This window comes from Centruroides sculpturatus, unplaced genomic scaffold (assembly GCF_000671375.1).
Source record: "Centruroides sculpturatus isolate CEXI.00-Female unplaced genomic scaffold, Cexi_2.0 scaffold27, whole genome shotgun sequence".
Classification (NCBI taxonomy): domain Eukaryota; kingdom Metazoa; phylum Arthropoda; class Arachnida; order Scorpiones; family Buthidae; genus Centruroides; species Centruroides sculpturatus.
The window spans coordinates 784239-800294 of NW_019384318.1; the positions used below are offsets into that span (position 1 = coordinate 784239).

The 16056-nt window shown below is 35.9% G+C and overlaps 3 protein-coding genes across 4 annotated transcripts in view; 2 read left to right on the forward strand and 1 right to left on the reverse strand.

Annotated features, from left to right (window-relative positions):
• Window positions 1-1277: 1277 nt before the first annotated feature.
• On the reverse strand, window positions 1278-3462 carry LOC111624068 (inactive hydroxysteroid dehydrogenase-like protein 1). The gene is made up of 2 exons (XM_023366853.1): window positions 2390-3462; window positions 1278-2219 (listed from the first exon to the last, which is right to left on the reverse strand). The coding sequence occupies exon 1, from the start codon at window positions 3367-3369 to the stop codon at window positions 2404-2406; it is 966 nt and encodes a 321-aa protein (XP_023222621.1). The 5' UTR covers window positions 3370-3462; the 3' UTR covers window positions 1278-2219; window positions 2390-2403.
• A 3156-nt stretch (window positions 3463-6618) lies between these two features.
• LOC111624488 overlaps window positions 6619-16056 on the forward strand; it is a 13495-nt gene continuing 4057 nt past the window's right edge. Inside the window, exon 1 of one of the 2 annotated variants that reach the window (XM_023367346.1) lies at window positions 6619-6719. The gene's annotated coding sequence lies outside the window, so the exon portion shown is untranslated. Of the gene's footprint in view, window positions 6769-16056 lie in introns of both variants that reach the window. The other variant, XM_023367355.1, reaches the window with a different exon arrangement.
• LOC111624508 (inactive hydroxysteroid dehydrogenase-like protein 1) lies at window positions 11446-12541 on the forward strand. The gene has a single exon (XM_023367365.1). The coding sequence runs from the start codon at window positions 11522-11524 to the stop codon at window positions 12452-12454; it is 933 nt and encodes a 310-aa protein (XP_023223133.1). The 5' UTR covers window positions 11446-11521; the 3' UTR covers window positions 12455-12541.

Below are 16056 nucleotides of genomic sequence, written 5' to 3' on the forward strand. Positions count from 1 at the left end.
GTATTGAGTAAATAAAGCAAGAATAAGAGAGGAATTATGTATAAACAATAATAATATCCTAACAATAAGACAATATAGTTATTAAAGAAAGCCGAAAAACAATTTTCGTAATTCATTTTCTATGCTTTAAAAATGTCGTGATATTAAATGATTTACACGCGGTTTACTTGTTATGCAATACGTACTCATCAAATAATAAATAAATAAACGTTTATCACTAATTCTATTGTACTTTTTAATATGAAGAGTTTGTCTATTGTTCAATTTACAAAATTCTATTAATGTATGTAAAAAAAACACGTGTACAGTGAAAACTGCTTAGGCGACCACCTGCATTCGACGGGCACCTGTCAAAACGGGCAAAAATGTCTGGCACGGAATAGTTTATCCAATGAGTCTTCATATAAGTTACCTATATTAAACGACCACCTGTGTAACGCGACCGCGGGCATCGATTTTTGGTTCGAAACAACTTACAACACCTGTAATAAGCGACCATTTTCGCGAATGTATTTGGTCCAAACTATTGTAAGAATTCATCCCGGGCACTTCTCCCACCCTTGAAATTAGGTGCAGGTGTTAATAAATTAGTGTAGCAACAAAGGAAATTCATTTCAGTTTGTTAGAAAAGTGTGCATTATAATCGAAAAAATGCGAGTATTGTATTAATCTTTAAAATATTGGGTATTAAATCTGTCTTCAGGGCCGTGCCGTGCTATGATGCAGAGATGCGGCCTCATCAGGCGGCACCGTGAGGGGACGGCATAAAAAAACATTTAAGGGGTAGAATTTCAAAGACTTGAATCATACTTAGAAAATCTACCGCACGGCCCTGGTAAGATACACCAAATAATAACAATTATAGCCTATATAAGACTAATAATTTATATAAGGGGCGGCAAAAAACACATAAGAGACGGCATTTCGAAAGACTTGCATTATACTTAGAAAATCTACCGCACGGCCCTGTCTGTCTTATAATATCATGACGACTCCTGTAAATCCGGTAATCCGATAAGAATAAAATACAATACCGATATAGCCCTATCGTTGAAAAAAAATTTGCTTATTTTTGCTCACCTCGAGTTTTGCTTAGTAGAAATGGCTAAAAAGTGCGTAAAATACGCACGGAAATACGGTATTACAACACCACCTGTATTGGACGACCACCTGTCTAAAAGACCACTTTTTGAAGGAACCGTGGGTGGTCGCCATAGACAGGTTTTACTGTATATCGTCATCGTCTCCCTTGCCGTTTGGACTGCCGAGCGGTAACAATCAACGACAGGTGGAAGCAGTCGAGTCAGAGATAGATGCCTCCTTTACAAACAACACAACCCGTTTATTATACACGAAAGAAGCTTACAAGATTTCCGCGATCTTTAAAGTTCTACGTCGGCAGCTACCTCTTGGTCTTCCTCTCCTTTCCAAGATAGTCCCATTTTGAAGGTGTGTCCCTTGTTCGCGAATGAACAATTCCATCGACGTCTCGACGACTCCCGGACGATGCGGTCGATTTCCGTTGATGGAAATATGTCGATCCGAGGTCGGGAGATGGCGACGAAGATGGGCGCGAGACACACACACACACACACACACACAACAATAGATCCGTCACTTGGAACTTTCGGGAGAAGAAGCCGTCGCGTCCTTGAATGTCTGGTGTTTTATCCGTTTTCCTTCTATTCCACTTTCCGATTTATCTCTCCTTGTCACCTGATGACAATTCGAAACCTTTCGGGGCTCGGGAGAGGTCATAATCGAAGTTTAATTCGATCTCCAACCGGAGAAATCTGCCCCTATTTTACCCACGTAGAACCAGAGTAAAGTACTGTATATAAAGTATACAGTAGGCCTATTATAAACTGTGTGGAAACCATTCTCGCTTAATTAATTGACCACAGTTACCCCGTTCTCCTCCTACGTTTGCAAGCTTGTTAGATATAAAGCACATTTGGGTGATTATATTGAGAATTACAGGTGAAAACACCATTGTTTTTTGTTTTTATTTTGTGAGGTACGCACACTGGAAGTAGACTTTTTCACTCACCGACAATCTCAACAATCATAGTTTTAACAAAGATTCTTTTATATCAAATTATTTATTAATTATTTTCACATATAACATGCTCAAATTTATTTTGTCAAGTAGGAAGTATTCAAAAAACGATATTAATAACAGGTTTTGTTCATTTCTCAGCAATTATTACGCGAATGACCTTCAAAGAAAATAAACATGTCAAGGCTAAATTAACTTGCAATCAAATTCTTTTTTATTTGCACGAAATTCTACATTTATATTTATATAAATTAAAAATTACTAAAGATATTAGGCAGTAATAATTGAAACAAACTTTATTAAAATGTTTATAAAATTCCTTTTACTTACTGATACATCTATTCTTAATCATTCTTGTAATTATTCAGAGCAGAATTGTTTGAAATGTTAACAGTAGTTTTCTCACGAAACATAATTATACCTTGCAAACGTTTCTTTATTCTGAGCATCGATTTTAACGTAAACCATTTCCATAGTATTGTACGATAATTTACCGCAAGATACTTAAGTATGTCGTGTAACCAATATCCACTAGTGTAATCGGAAATTCCTAAAGTTCGAATGGCATCCCTCACGTAACGATCGCTGCTAGGAATTATCACGTCGATTTTTTTGAATTTGATGAATTTGGTGGATACGTAAAATGGAGAAAGTGTCTGGATGTGTACTCCTTTAGCGAGACATTCTCCTAAGATGCTCCTGGAAAAGCGATCGCAAAATGCTTTAGAAGCCGAGTAAACATTTAAACGTGGAGTAGGAAAAAGTGAAGAGAACGAAGTAACGAATATCATGGCTCCATTTTCCTTAGTTAACATCCACGGTAGAACGCAACGAGTTAACTGCACCACAGAAGTTACTTGCAACGTGATCATTTTTAACACGTTTTCCGTCGTTTCGTCTAAGAAAAGACGTGGTAAATTGCCTAAAAAACCAGCATTGTGGATGAATAATCCTACGTCTTTGCCTTGTAATTCCTGTACCACGTCACGTACGGCACCCTCTTCCGACAAGTCGGCTCGGATGTAAAGGCATCGATTTCCATAAGTGCTCTCGATTTCTTCGGCCGTACTTCGCAGAGTTTGTTGGTCTCTGCCGACGATAATTACGTTCATACCTTTTTCTGCCAATTGCAAAGCGTAACTCCGTCCGATGCCGGCATTTCCGCCGGTGATAACGGCCCATTCTCCGTATTCGTTACGGAAATCGTGGAAAAATCGAAGTAGAAAGTGCAAATATATAAACCTGAAGAAGGAATAAATTGCAGAAATTGTTGTTAAAACACCCACTGCGATCAAAAAGTAGTCGTACATCGGAAACGAATAGAACAATTGCTCGTATCGCTAATAACTTTCTATTATTGTCAGAGATCCGAGTCTGTTCAGAGGAGGCATGATACTTTATGTTAGCTGAAAAACCTGTCTTGTAATAAATCCAAATACAATTTTTCAATTTTCCTCATACAATATGTAATTAAATGCTAATGAAGCGTAACCAGAAAGTGTAGAAGGTCATCTATAATTTACAAGAAATTAACAATTCGATTTTGTATTTACCTTGGACATTTTATTTAATTTGGAACCATTACTTCATATTCTCTACCGGAAAAAAAAACAAAGTAAATGATCAGGAAGAAAACGAAATCGGACTTTCTCTCACCAGCCATTCTTTTATTTTTCAATATTGTTCTATGTCAGAATGAATTTATAACAAATTATTCTTGTATATCTTTCACTGTTGTTGATGAATATTATTTATTACTGTTTGAAATTCATTTTTTACTGTTTACTATGGCAATTTAAATGTATCTTTCTATTAAAATCCCACATCAAGAAACGTTCTTAGACATTGGCCCTTAGTGGCTTTTACCTGTATAAATTAATGTTAAAAAAAAGGTAAAAGGGAAGGTTAAGAGCATCTTCTGTTGCTTAGTGGGTCCCCTTTACCATTTCTTTTCTAGCTTAGTCCCATATAAGCTCTTGGCAGCCCTGTACGATCGCCATACTTTCCCTCTGTTGTATATAATTGCTGGAAAACTAAGAATATAGAATATAATAAATATGAAAAAAACCTTGAAATGTAAATGAAATAATTTTTCCTTTCAAGTTTAGATATTTATAAAAAGAAATATATTTAAAATGGGCGTTCAAAACATAAAAGAAAGGACAATAGGGAAGAAGAAAAAACAATCAGATATAAATCTGATCTAAATGGTTACCTTACAATATTACTTAATCAACGAATTGAAAACATAAAAAAGGAGGAAAATTAATAATTAAAAACTAAAGAAGGAAAAGACAGTTGATACTAAATATATAAAATTACCTTAAAGAGCCCGATGCGATCTCTTAATAAGCCCTTGCAACCGCTCTAATTCTTGTGAGGACCCAAGTGATGGGTCGAGATGCTTCTCCTGTCCTCACAGAACAGTGATATCACTTGTATCCTGTATCCGTTTGGATAAAGTTCACTGTCTTAGCTAGAGAAACCCTTTTGTCTTGATGGGACCTTGTCCTTCTGACCTTGAGTTCGGGCTTTATTAAACGATATCCGCCCGTAACTCAAGAGTTAAATTTAGTCCAAGAAGCCTTCATCTTGAACAAGAAATAACTGTGATGTAACTGTACATTACAGTATTGGTTTTCAGAAAACATTTTTTTTTTAATACATTACACATTAAAATAAAATGGCAAATCATTAATTGTTTAATTAAAGACAAATCTATTTAGAATATTAAATACAATACATTAGTCGTCACCATAAAATAATTTAATGGCTTTAGGATTAAATTGAATGATTACAATGCCATAAGTGAAAAGAGCACCCACAGTTGTGATGAAAAAATCCCGGTTAATCGGAGAGAACCTCCAAGCCGTTAAATAATTCTGTGATTGAAGAACATCGAATATGAAAAGCCTACATTGATGGAGGAAATTTGTATTGTGAATATCGCACCATATTGTATATCGATATACGTATTGAAGAATCTTTTTCGAGTTATCCGCAATAGAAGAAGGAGTAAGACAGCTGCAAGTAAAAATTGAAAGCGTGTACGTAGCGTTTAATAAGAATACAGTTAAATTACCCATGTCGCCGTATCTCTCGTGTGTTTCTTGCTCGAAATATTGAGTCATTTCTACACAAATCGTTAAGAAAAACATAACGAACCAGACAAACATCACGCGACAAAAGATTTTATCCGTGTTAGAGATTAAACACGACAAATAATGATATTTTATTCTAAAATTGTATAGAATGGATGAGGTCGGACGAGAACACGATGCAATTAGGCCAACGATTTCTTCTTGTTTCGAACGTAGAGTTATGCATACAGATATATAAAATGCTAAAATGAATGATACCGTTCCGGATACTAACAATGTATCAGTCAATGCGTATAAACCGGCTAACCGGTTAATACTATTATCTGGAATTAGACTTACGTACCAGTTTGTATCCACGTAATCTCTTCTGTAAACTTCCGATACTGTTATGGAAGTAACAATAACTATGCAACGAGCTATCAGATACATCCAACAATAACTTACGAATATAACGAGTCGTAAACTGTTACTGATATTTTTCAATTTGGTCAATAATCGACGAATCTTGACCCGATGGTAAATCATGGAATCTGCCATAATCACCGCTGTACAACATTTGATGAAAGACGTGCTACTTAGCCAGAAACCTTTGGTGCCATACAAAATGAAGCAACGTAGTAAATAGTGAAGTACGAACATGTGACGTAGAAATAAAACCAATAGATTCCAAGACGTTACCGATCGTCTAAGCCATTTCCCTGATTTTGAATTCAGTGGGTGGATTCCTATTAAACTTAGAGAAATTCGAAGGAAGACGTACGCATTCGCGCTAAGTGTCTTGAAGATGTTCATACCTGATGCAAAGAAGAACCGAAATTAGTATTTATCGTAGACATTTTATTGATTTTCTTTAATAAAAACATTTAATTATTTCCGAGAATTAGAGGATCGATTTCACGGATTAATTATTCAGTAGAATTTCTAAATACTGTATTGACGCGGTGCCCTTCATCAATTATGAACTCGCATTAAATCAATAAACTTTATTGTGTTGTAGTAATTTATTATTGCTCTTTTGTTCGGTAGTTTTATTTTAATTAAAAATTAACTGTAGTGAAAAGAACCTAATTAGTTTCTGGTTTCTACTGTACAGTCGACCCATCTATAACACTGTTGATTATTCCGTTTTATATGAATTCCATGTTGTACGAGTCACTTAGATTTTATAAATACGTGTGCCGGGCTGTGAACGGCTCACGTATTTGTAAAATCTAAATGACTCGTACAACATGGAATTCATATAAAATGGAATAATCAACAGTGTTATAGGGGGTCGACTGTATTTATCCATGCAGATTGTATTGTTACACTGTAATTGAGAAATATATATTTAAATCTTATTCTTGTGATTATTATTATTATTATTATTATTATTATTATCTAATTTTGGGCTATATTTTTAAACACAATCCGTTACTTTTCGAGAATTTCGCACTACCATATGTAAAAAGGATCTGGCAACACTGATTAGTAGCTCCCCTGGTGTCTGTAAAATAAACTAAATTAGTGGACCGATCGTCCGAATACTTGTGTATCTCCTGTTTACAGTTTTAATCTAAGTACAAAATTACGTTAAGAAATATTTAGAATAGAAGGCATATTACTATTGTATTTATCTCGGTATCTCTTTATAATTTTATATAATTAGTATTAATATATATATATATATATATNATGGTAATATTTAATATTATTAAATTAAATCGTACTTTATTTATATTCGAACATTAAAAAAACAGTAGTACTCGTTGGCGAGGCGCTAACCCCTCCCACCAACGACCACGTGGTTTTCACGTGTGTAACATGCAAGAAAATTCTGGGGTAATTTCTATATGTATGTATGTATGTGTGTGTGTGGGGAGGGGTACGATTTTGTTCACCCTGTTTGAAGCTTAATAACTCCTGTGTTTTTGTGAAGTTTTTCAGAGAGGTTTGTTTATTAGGTGGTTCGATGCTATTAAATTTTGATGGTTTAAGGTCGAGGGGGTGGGAAGATAAAGGGTGTTGCGTGTATTTTTAGTAGGGTCGGACTTAATGATTAATATTTTATAAAACCCATCCCTACTTTCAAAATTAAGTTTTTTTCGCCATTTTATAATAGTTATATAAATTATTCTTCACGGCAGGACCGATTCTGTACATAAGTTGTAGTTTAGGGCCTCACATTTTTACACGTATATTTTTTTAAAAGGGAGAAAGTCCTGTTTTGTGGTATAATTTAGGGCCTCAACAAGTCCAAGTCGGGGTCTGCTTTGCGGAAACGTTTACAAAACACCTTTTACTTACTTTCTATCATGCATTTATTCTTGAATATTCATATAAAACTTAACTCCTTGAGAATTTTCCGAAAGGCCTTTAAGTTACACGTGGAATTAATTATAATTAAATCAGATATAAAGTTTTTATGCTTAAATATCATTTTAATTAATTAATTAATTAATTGTTGGAATATTTTCAATGGCTATAAAATAAAATTAATTTAAACAAATGCATTTATTTATTTAAAAAATATATTATTAAAATGTTTTTTTATATTGATGAATTTTAAACAATTTTTTTAAGTAGTAGAATAAATTTTTTCTTTAACGAAACGATTTATTATGAATTATTGCAAGCTTCTATTGTATATTCAATATAGAAACTAAGTTAAAAATTAAAATTTAACATTAATTATGATAGAGATATTAACAGATATACAAATTAACACGTTTACAACGAATTTTATATACTGTATACAGTCGACTCCCCCCCTATAACACGGTAAATACGTTCCGTTTTTTTATGAAATTGATGTTTTAGGAGACCTTGCCAATCACAGCCCGGCACGTGTGAAGTTTACGGACTACGGCTGTTTGAAAGGTTTTCTTCCATAAAATTAATCGATTCCTAGACTAATTCGACTCAAAATTTCCAAAACACGTATAATTTTTTGGGAATAATCCGTATAAACTATGCTATAAACAAAAAATTGTAGGATTACTTACCGAGTGTGCACCGTTCGACGTCGCCATTGCTTAAGCTTGTTTTCGTCGCGGAGCAGCGCACCAAACGGCGGCCGCGATTTCTGATAAGTTATTTTTCTGCGAAAACTTCGTTGAACTTTGGAGACATCATTAATATAAATAATTTTTATGGCCGTTGAATAAGAAATGTTTCTTTCACAAGAAATGTAGAAAATTAGTGCTGTATTAGACTTACGGTACCTAATTTACATACTGTACAGACGATAGTAAACTCAATTTACCCGCCTAAACTCTCCGTAGCGTGGCGCTGGACGGTGGAAAGTAGTTCGGCTGTCCGATGACGTTTTACCGAATTATAGGAGTTTTTTTTACCATGTTTGTACGGATACTGTCGCAATTTTTTCGCCGTCATATAAGAATCCGAACTATAGGAACCTGTGTTATAGGTGGGGGTCGACTGTACTGTAATTTTTTTCGTAATAACCTACGGTTTTCAGATCATTCGATAAATTAATTTATAACATATTTAAACTGAAATATCATTAAGTTGACCCTCCAGAGGGCCCGTTAAAAAACGAGCGAGGAAACCTGGAAATTCCATAAAAAATTTTCCCGAAGAAGGCCCGAGATCAGCAGTACACGGGGCCCCAAGAAACAATAAACCGCCACTGATTAGACGGAACCATTTTATATGTGAATTTTTACTTAATGTTTTCGTTATGATTTATTTGTTGGAATGTTCGTTGCTATTTTCAATACAGTAGACCCCTATAACAATGTAGATAATTCCGTGTTATATGAATTCCATGTTGTGCGAGTCACTTAGATTTTATAAATACGTGTGCCGGGCTGTGAACGACTCACGTATTTGTAAAATCTAAGTGACTCGTACAACATGGAATTAATATAACACGGAATTATCTACATTGTTATACGGGAGTCTACTTGTATATAGATCAGGCTCAATCGCCCATTCTGCAGAAAATTCCCCCACCCCCGAAATATTAACTTAATCTTAATATAATCATGTATATAACATTTGGATTATAGTCGTTAGGGAGGAGCAAAAAATAAACTATTAAATACATATACATGGTAATATTTAATATTATTAAATTAAATCGTACTTTATTTATATTCGGACATTAAAAAAACAGTAAAAAATTCAAGGTTTTGGCGTAAAATAATCCCACGCAAACAACTGATAATGATCACAAGGCTATACCTGAAAGTCGTAACTTGATTTTTAACTGAATAATTATACCGTGGTACTATTAAATTTTTAAAAATTATATCCTTTTTATAAGAATTGTATTTAGTTTATTATTATTTTTTAATTTTTTTTGCCAATCACGTGTAAATCAGCAAATCAAATGTAGATAGAAATTAATTAATTTACAGAAAACAAATATATATTTTGGGGTGGGTTGTACGACATTATGTCAATTAGAAGTATATAAAATATAACTGCCGTGTATCGTCGTAATTGGTCGAATGTCCTAGTAGTGTATAGCGAACAAACAAACATCCTTATTAATAAATATAGATAGATTTAGTATATGAAGTGAGATGTTATCCTCCAGAGATGTTGGATAAAGTCGAGATTTTATTGTGTAATTCGGGACTGTCCCATCCTACGATTCTGTCTTTAGAGTGGGCATTTATAAATTTTACTTGTTTGCCATTTCGTCACCAATATATTTTTTTTAATTGCTCGCTTTTCAGGTCACGAGAGAAATTATAATAAAATTCGAAGTGTTGTTTCGAATTTTTCGATATAATATCGAACATTCCAATGTGTTCATTTACACATGATCAATGGAATTGCACTCTTGCAGTCCATTCATCCAAAAATTCCTAGGTTTAAAAGGCACGGGAGTAGAGGATTTGATCCCGGGATCTCGAAAATCGGGATCCCGACAACTTTTCAGTCCCAAAATTTTCGGGATTAAGTTTTCCTAATCCCGAAAATCTCGGGATTGACATCATTTTAAAAAAAAGTTGCAAAATAGACTGCATGAAGCGAAACGTTCAGTGCCAGTGCTTTTAACAAAATTGCTTGCCTATCATTTTAATATAAAATACAAGAAATTTTATTACAAGCAAGCATCGCAAGCCCGCTAGGTTAATTTCTGCTGCTTGCTTGTAATAAAATTNTCCAGAGTACATTACTTCCCTGTATTCAGAGACGGGATTCATTCCCCTTGCACACCAATTGCGACTGACGACATTCTGCCACGTCCTCACTCACCTCTCCAGAGGGACTTTTAGCCCTCTCCAAACTATTTAAAACGAAGCCAGGGCTGGCTTCTATCGGTGGCGGCAACATCAACAGTCTTATATTACGCGAGCACTACCCCTTATCTAGCGGGCAAATTTGTCTCAAACCCGTATTTACCGCTAAGCGTCTACCCCTCTGGACATTTCCCAGCTCCTCTCCATCATCTACTTAGATCTATTTTCCACCGGATCTTGTCTACACCCAGCTTTATTCACGAAGCAACTACCCGCCAGTGGCAAAATTGGGCGCTTATCGGCACGGACGCACCGAAATCACCGCTCCGTAACGCCAAAGGGATGGTTCTCCTTTCCGACAACTTTTCGGAAGGGAAAACCATCCCTATGGCGTTGCAGAGACTTTTATTTTCATCCGCCAAACTGGTCGTTTTCCTTATCGTAGCCGATCAAGGGGCACAGAGTCGGAGAAAATAGCAGCATCGGCTGAAATCTCCATATCAAAAACACAAACAGAAGAAAAAAGCCACGTAGCTGGTGTCCAACCAATAGACGAAGTAATAGTATAGTAGAAGTAATAGTAGATTTTAACTGACGAACGGATTTTGTGATTAGCAATGATAGAAAGTGAGCAGCGATACGAGCACTTGTTTTATTCGTTTCCAATGTACGATTACTTCTTGATTGTAGTGGCTGTTTTAACAACAATTTCTGCGATTTATTCCTTCTTCAGGTTAACAACAAAGAAAGATATACAAGAATAATTTGTTATAAATTCATTCTGAGATAGAACAATATTGAAAAATAAAAGAATGGCTGGTGAGAGAAAGTCCGATTTCGTTTTCTTCCTGATCATTTACTTTGTTTTTTCCGGTAGAGAATACGAAGTAATGGTTCTAAATTAAACAAAGTTTCCAAGGTAAATACAAAATCGAATTGTTAATTTCTTGTAAATTATAGATGACCTTCTACACTTTCTGGTTACACTTCATTGGCATTTAATTGCATATTGTATGAGGAAAATGTGAAAAATTGTATTTGGATTCATTACAAGACAGGTTTTGCAGCTTACATAAAGTGTCATGCCTTCTCTGAACAGACTCGGATCTCTGACAATAATAGAAAGTTAATAGCGATACGAGCAATTGTTCTATTCGTTTCCGATGTACGACTACTTTTTGATCGCAGTGGGTGTTTCAACAACAATTTCTGCAATTTATTCCTTCTTCAGGTTTATATATTTGCACTTTCTACTTCGATTTTTTCACGATTTCCGTAACGAATACGGAGAATGGGCCGTTATCACCGGCGGAAATGCCGGCATCGGACGGAGTTACGCTTTGCAATTGGCAGAAAAAGGTATGAACGTAATCATCGTCGGCAGAGACCAACAAACTCTGCGAAGTACGGCCGAAGAAATCGAGAGCACTTATGGAAATCGATGCCTTTACATCCGAGCCGACTTGTCGGAAGAGGGTGCCGTACGTGACGTGGCACAGGAATTACAAGGCAAAGACGTAGGATTATTCATCCACAATGCTGGTTTTTTAGGCAATTTACCTTGTCTTTTCTTAGACGAAACGACGGAAAACGTGTTAAAAATAATCACGTTGCAAGTAACTTCTGTGGTGCAGTTAACTCGTTGCGTTCTACCGTGGATGCTAACTAAGGAAAATGGAGCCATGATATTCGTCTCCTCCATCGCTTCCATCTTCCCTGTACCACGTTTAAATGTCTACTCGGCTTCTAAAGCATTTTGCACCTTCTTTTCCAGAAGTGTTTCCGCAGAACGTCTCGGTAAAGGACTGGACATTCAGACGCTTATTCCGTATTACGTGTCCACCAATTTGATCAAATTCAAAAAAATCGACGTGATAATTCCTAGCAGCGATCGTTACGTGAGGGATGCCATTCGAACTTTAGGAATTTCCGATTACACTAGTGGATATTGGTTACACGAGATTTTAAAATTCCTTGTAGAAATTCGTCTCACAATGCTATGGAAATGGTTTACGTTAAAATCGATGCTCAGAATAAAGAAACGTTTGCAAAGTATAATTATGTTTCGTGAGAGAGACAAAACTTTTATTAACTAACATTTCAAATAATTCCAGTGCGAAGACGTTAAGTAAAAGAACTCTTGTAAGCATTTCGTTAATAATACTTTAACTTTTGTATATATATTTGCCAATTTTAAACTTAAGATAGAATAAAAATATAAACTTTAATTCAATTAATAAACTTAGAAATTTCGTTTGAATAATTATTTAAGTAATATAAAATAATTTTGTAATTGTAATAATGTACTGTACAGTATAACGAAGCAATCGCCATCGATTGTTTTGTCCTGTGTCTAACGGGTGCAGGGATGGCTTTTTTTTTTTTCCTTCCGGCTTCGCTTCAATTTTATCGCGACACCACAAAGTCCTAGCAACGTTTTTACTGAGGTCAATCGAGAGGCTTAGATATTATAATGTAGATAACAATTTATTCAGGTCATTTCGCTTTATATTTGGGTCAGTGTAAGTAATCTTGAGGTCAGCCGCGTAAGCAATAATTGTGTAAGTATATCGTACAAGAATTTTATTTATGTAACTTATGAAAAGATTTTCAGCGTAGCGGGATTAGGCAAATCGGGAGGCAGAGTCCATAGATATAATAGTCCTTGCGCTGCCCTCTCAAGTACAGTTAATGCCTCGGGTTGCCGTTAGCTGGCGTGCGAATCGCCGGTATCTATTTGGTTAGTAGGTACAGTAGACCCCCCTATAACACTGTTGATAATTCCGTATAATATGAATTCCGTGTTGTACGAGTCGCTTAGATTTTACGTGTGCCGGGCTGTGAACGGTTCACGTATTTGACTGTTATATTGCTACATATTGTGAATGAAAGTTTTGTACATAATGTTCTAATATATCTGTTTAACACTACATAAAGTGTGCTATACAATTTTACTTGATTTAGTATAGTAAAAAATAGTACTCGGGTGAAATAGTTTTGTATTTTTGACACCAGAAATTATATTTCTTATGACACTCACATTGGCTCTACATAGTTTGGTAATTTATATAATATTTTGCACTATTAAAAGTAGAATATGAATGAAGATTTATTGATGGCCTACTACACCTGTCCTATGTTTATATAGGTTTAAAATATCACTAACATGTTTTTCTTTTAGCCACTAATCACAGTCAATATCTAATAATACTGTCAGAACTCTTGCATCCTACATTTACCTATTCTATTTGTTAACCTCTAATCATTTCTAAGTTATTATGTGTCTGTAAATATGCTGACTATGTTGTCTAAATAGTTGGAATTTCCTCTTTTTCCTCTAATAGCCTATATTTGAAATCCAAGAACTAAATCTACTGACTTTTAATTCCTCTCTCTTAAGCTGTTCATAACTCAACTTTAATCTCCCTCTATCTCATTTATAAACACAATATAAACTGTGAATAATATATATCATAGCTCTTTCCTCACTGCAAACTACAATAATTTACCTAATATTAATTAAATAAATAAAAAAAAAATATGGGCTTAATCTTGATAAACTCCAAAGACACCCTAAATCTCTTCTTTTGTAACACTTTAAATCTATGCTATATTAACACGTGGTTTAACATTTGTGTACATTTCCATAAATAGCTCAGCTGTGTTGTTTTGGTCTGTAGTGTGGCTCCATCTAGCGAGAGAAAATATTTTCCTTTAGACACAACTCTTCTACCATTTGACTAGTCTGTTTTTATTGTAAGCTGTGCTCTGATAGAGATATATATTATATATATATATATATATTAAAACGGAACCGTCACCGCCAACGGAAATCGAAACCACGCTACAAAAAGAGCTATAGAGACTCGACTCTNAGAACGTTTAGACGTTAGGCGCCATCTCTTATCTAAATAAATAATTATAATTTTTAATAATTTATTAAATAATTTAGATAAGAGATGGCGCCTAACGTCTACCTATATTACCAAATTACTTACTATCTAATTACTAATAATAGCCCAATTCACTACGGCGCTCGTTTGATTTTGTATTTTATTTTTGACTGTTGCCAATATACTGTACATTTTCATTGGAATTTTCTTTACATATCTAACACCTAAATCCTTTCTAATTTAGAATAAATCAAAGACTTTCTTGTTTCTAATTCGAATCAAATAAAGTGGATTCGAACGCTGTCCCGCTGTTATATATTAACGGCTCAGAGGCTTGCCATCATTACAATAATCAAAGCCTACAAGACCGCACCGACGCACTCTTGGCAATTGCTAACCTAATCCCAATAGACATTGTCATCAAAGAGAAAGTTTGGACGTTTCATCAGCTTCAGCTGTCCACTGACACTATTACTACCGATCGCATTAACATCGTCATTAGTCAGATTGATGTAAGCCCAGCTGCAACATGCATTTCTGAGCGATTGTCTAAATACAAGCTATACTACAACCCTCGGCATTTTGCCTACCATCCTAGCACCACTATTGATAAACTGTTCACTCTGTAGGGTGCTGAAGCCCCTATCGGCCTCTGTATATATACGGATGGGTCAAAATCTGACGCGGGGGTGGGGTGCTCAGTCGTCGTGGCAAACAACAACAGGTACAGTACATCCACCAGGCTCGGTTTAGGCTGGCTAGCCATTGCACTATTAACCAAGCCAAGTCCCTGGCCATCTACAAGGCTTTACTTTGGATCACGGAAAATAAGGAGGCTTTTAAAATCACTAGGGTTACGATCCTAAGTGAATGCCGTGTTGCTCTGTTGCAACTTAGGAAACTTAATACTAAACTCAATAATTCAAGATAGCGTCGACCTTCTGCTCACACTACGAAACAGTATATTCATCAAGCTTTCCTGGGTGAGGGGGCACTGTGGCGTTCAGGGCAACGACAGAGCTGATCTCTTAGCTCTCTCGGCGCCTGTCTGGACGCGGAGATGTTCCTTCGGTATCACCCCGGTATCATGGCTAAAGGAGAGCATCCGCAGCCACAAATGGAAGTGCTGGCAAGGAAGATGAGACAACAGCTCCACGGGCAGGACTACTTACAGCTTCATTCCCAATGTTCTTCAGAGGAACCTCTGCAAGCATCTCGTCCACACATTCCAGGTTACTCAACTTCTCACCGGGCACGGCAACTTCCGTTGGTTCCTGCGGAAGACTGACGTCAAGTGTCTATGCTTCCTATACAAAGACGAAGACACAGAACATGTCATCTGGCACTGCCCATCGTACAACGAACAGCGAAAGGTACTCATATGCACGATCCAAAAGGAAAATGAACTACGGCCATGCCACAGAAAGACTATGATAGATAACATCAATATCTTCAAAGCCCTGAAGACTTTTGCATTGGATATAAAAATCCTTGACTGAGCATCTTTGTGGACGTACTGTACCTGTGGTACCTCTATGAGGGCCTCTTCCTAAGTGCAAGGATTTAGTGTAGGTAAATCCATCACTGTATAACGTCATTTCGGCGGTCAAACCGAGATCTACTGAATTTAGCGCTGTACAGTAGACCCCCTATAACACGGGTTCCTATAATTACGATTCCTATAAGACGGCGAAAAAATTGCGATGGTATCCGTACAAACCTGGTAAAAAACCTCCTATAATTCGGTAAAACGTCATCGGGCAGCCGAACTACTTTTCGCCGTCCAGCGCCACGCGGCAAATTTA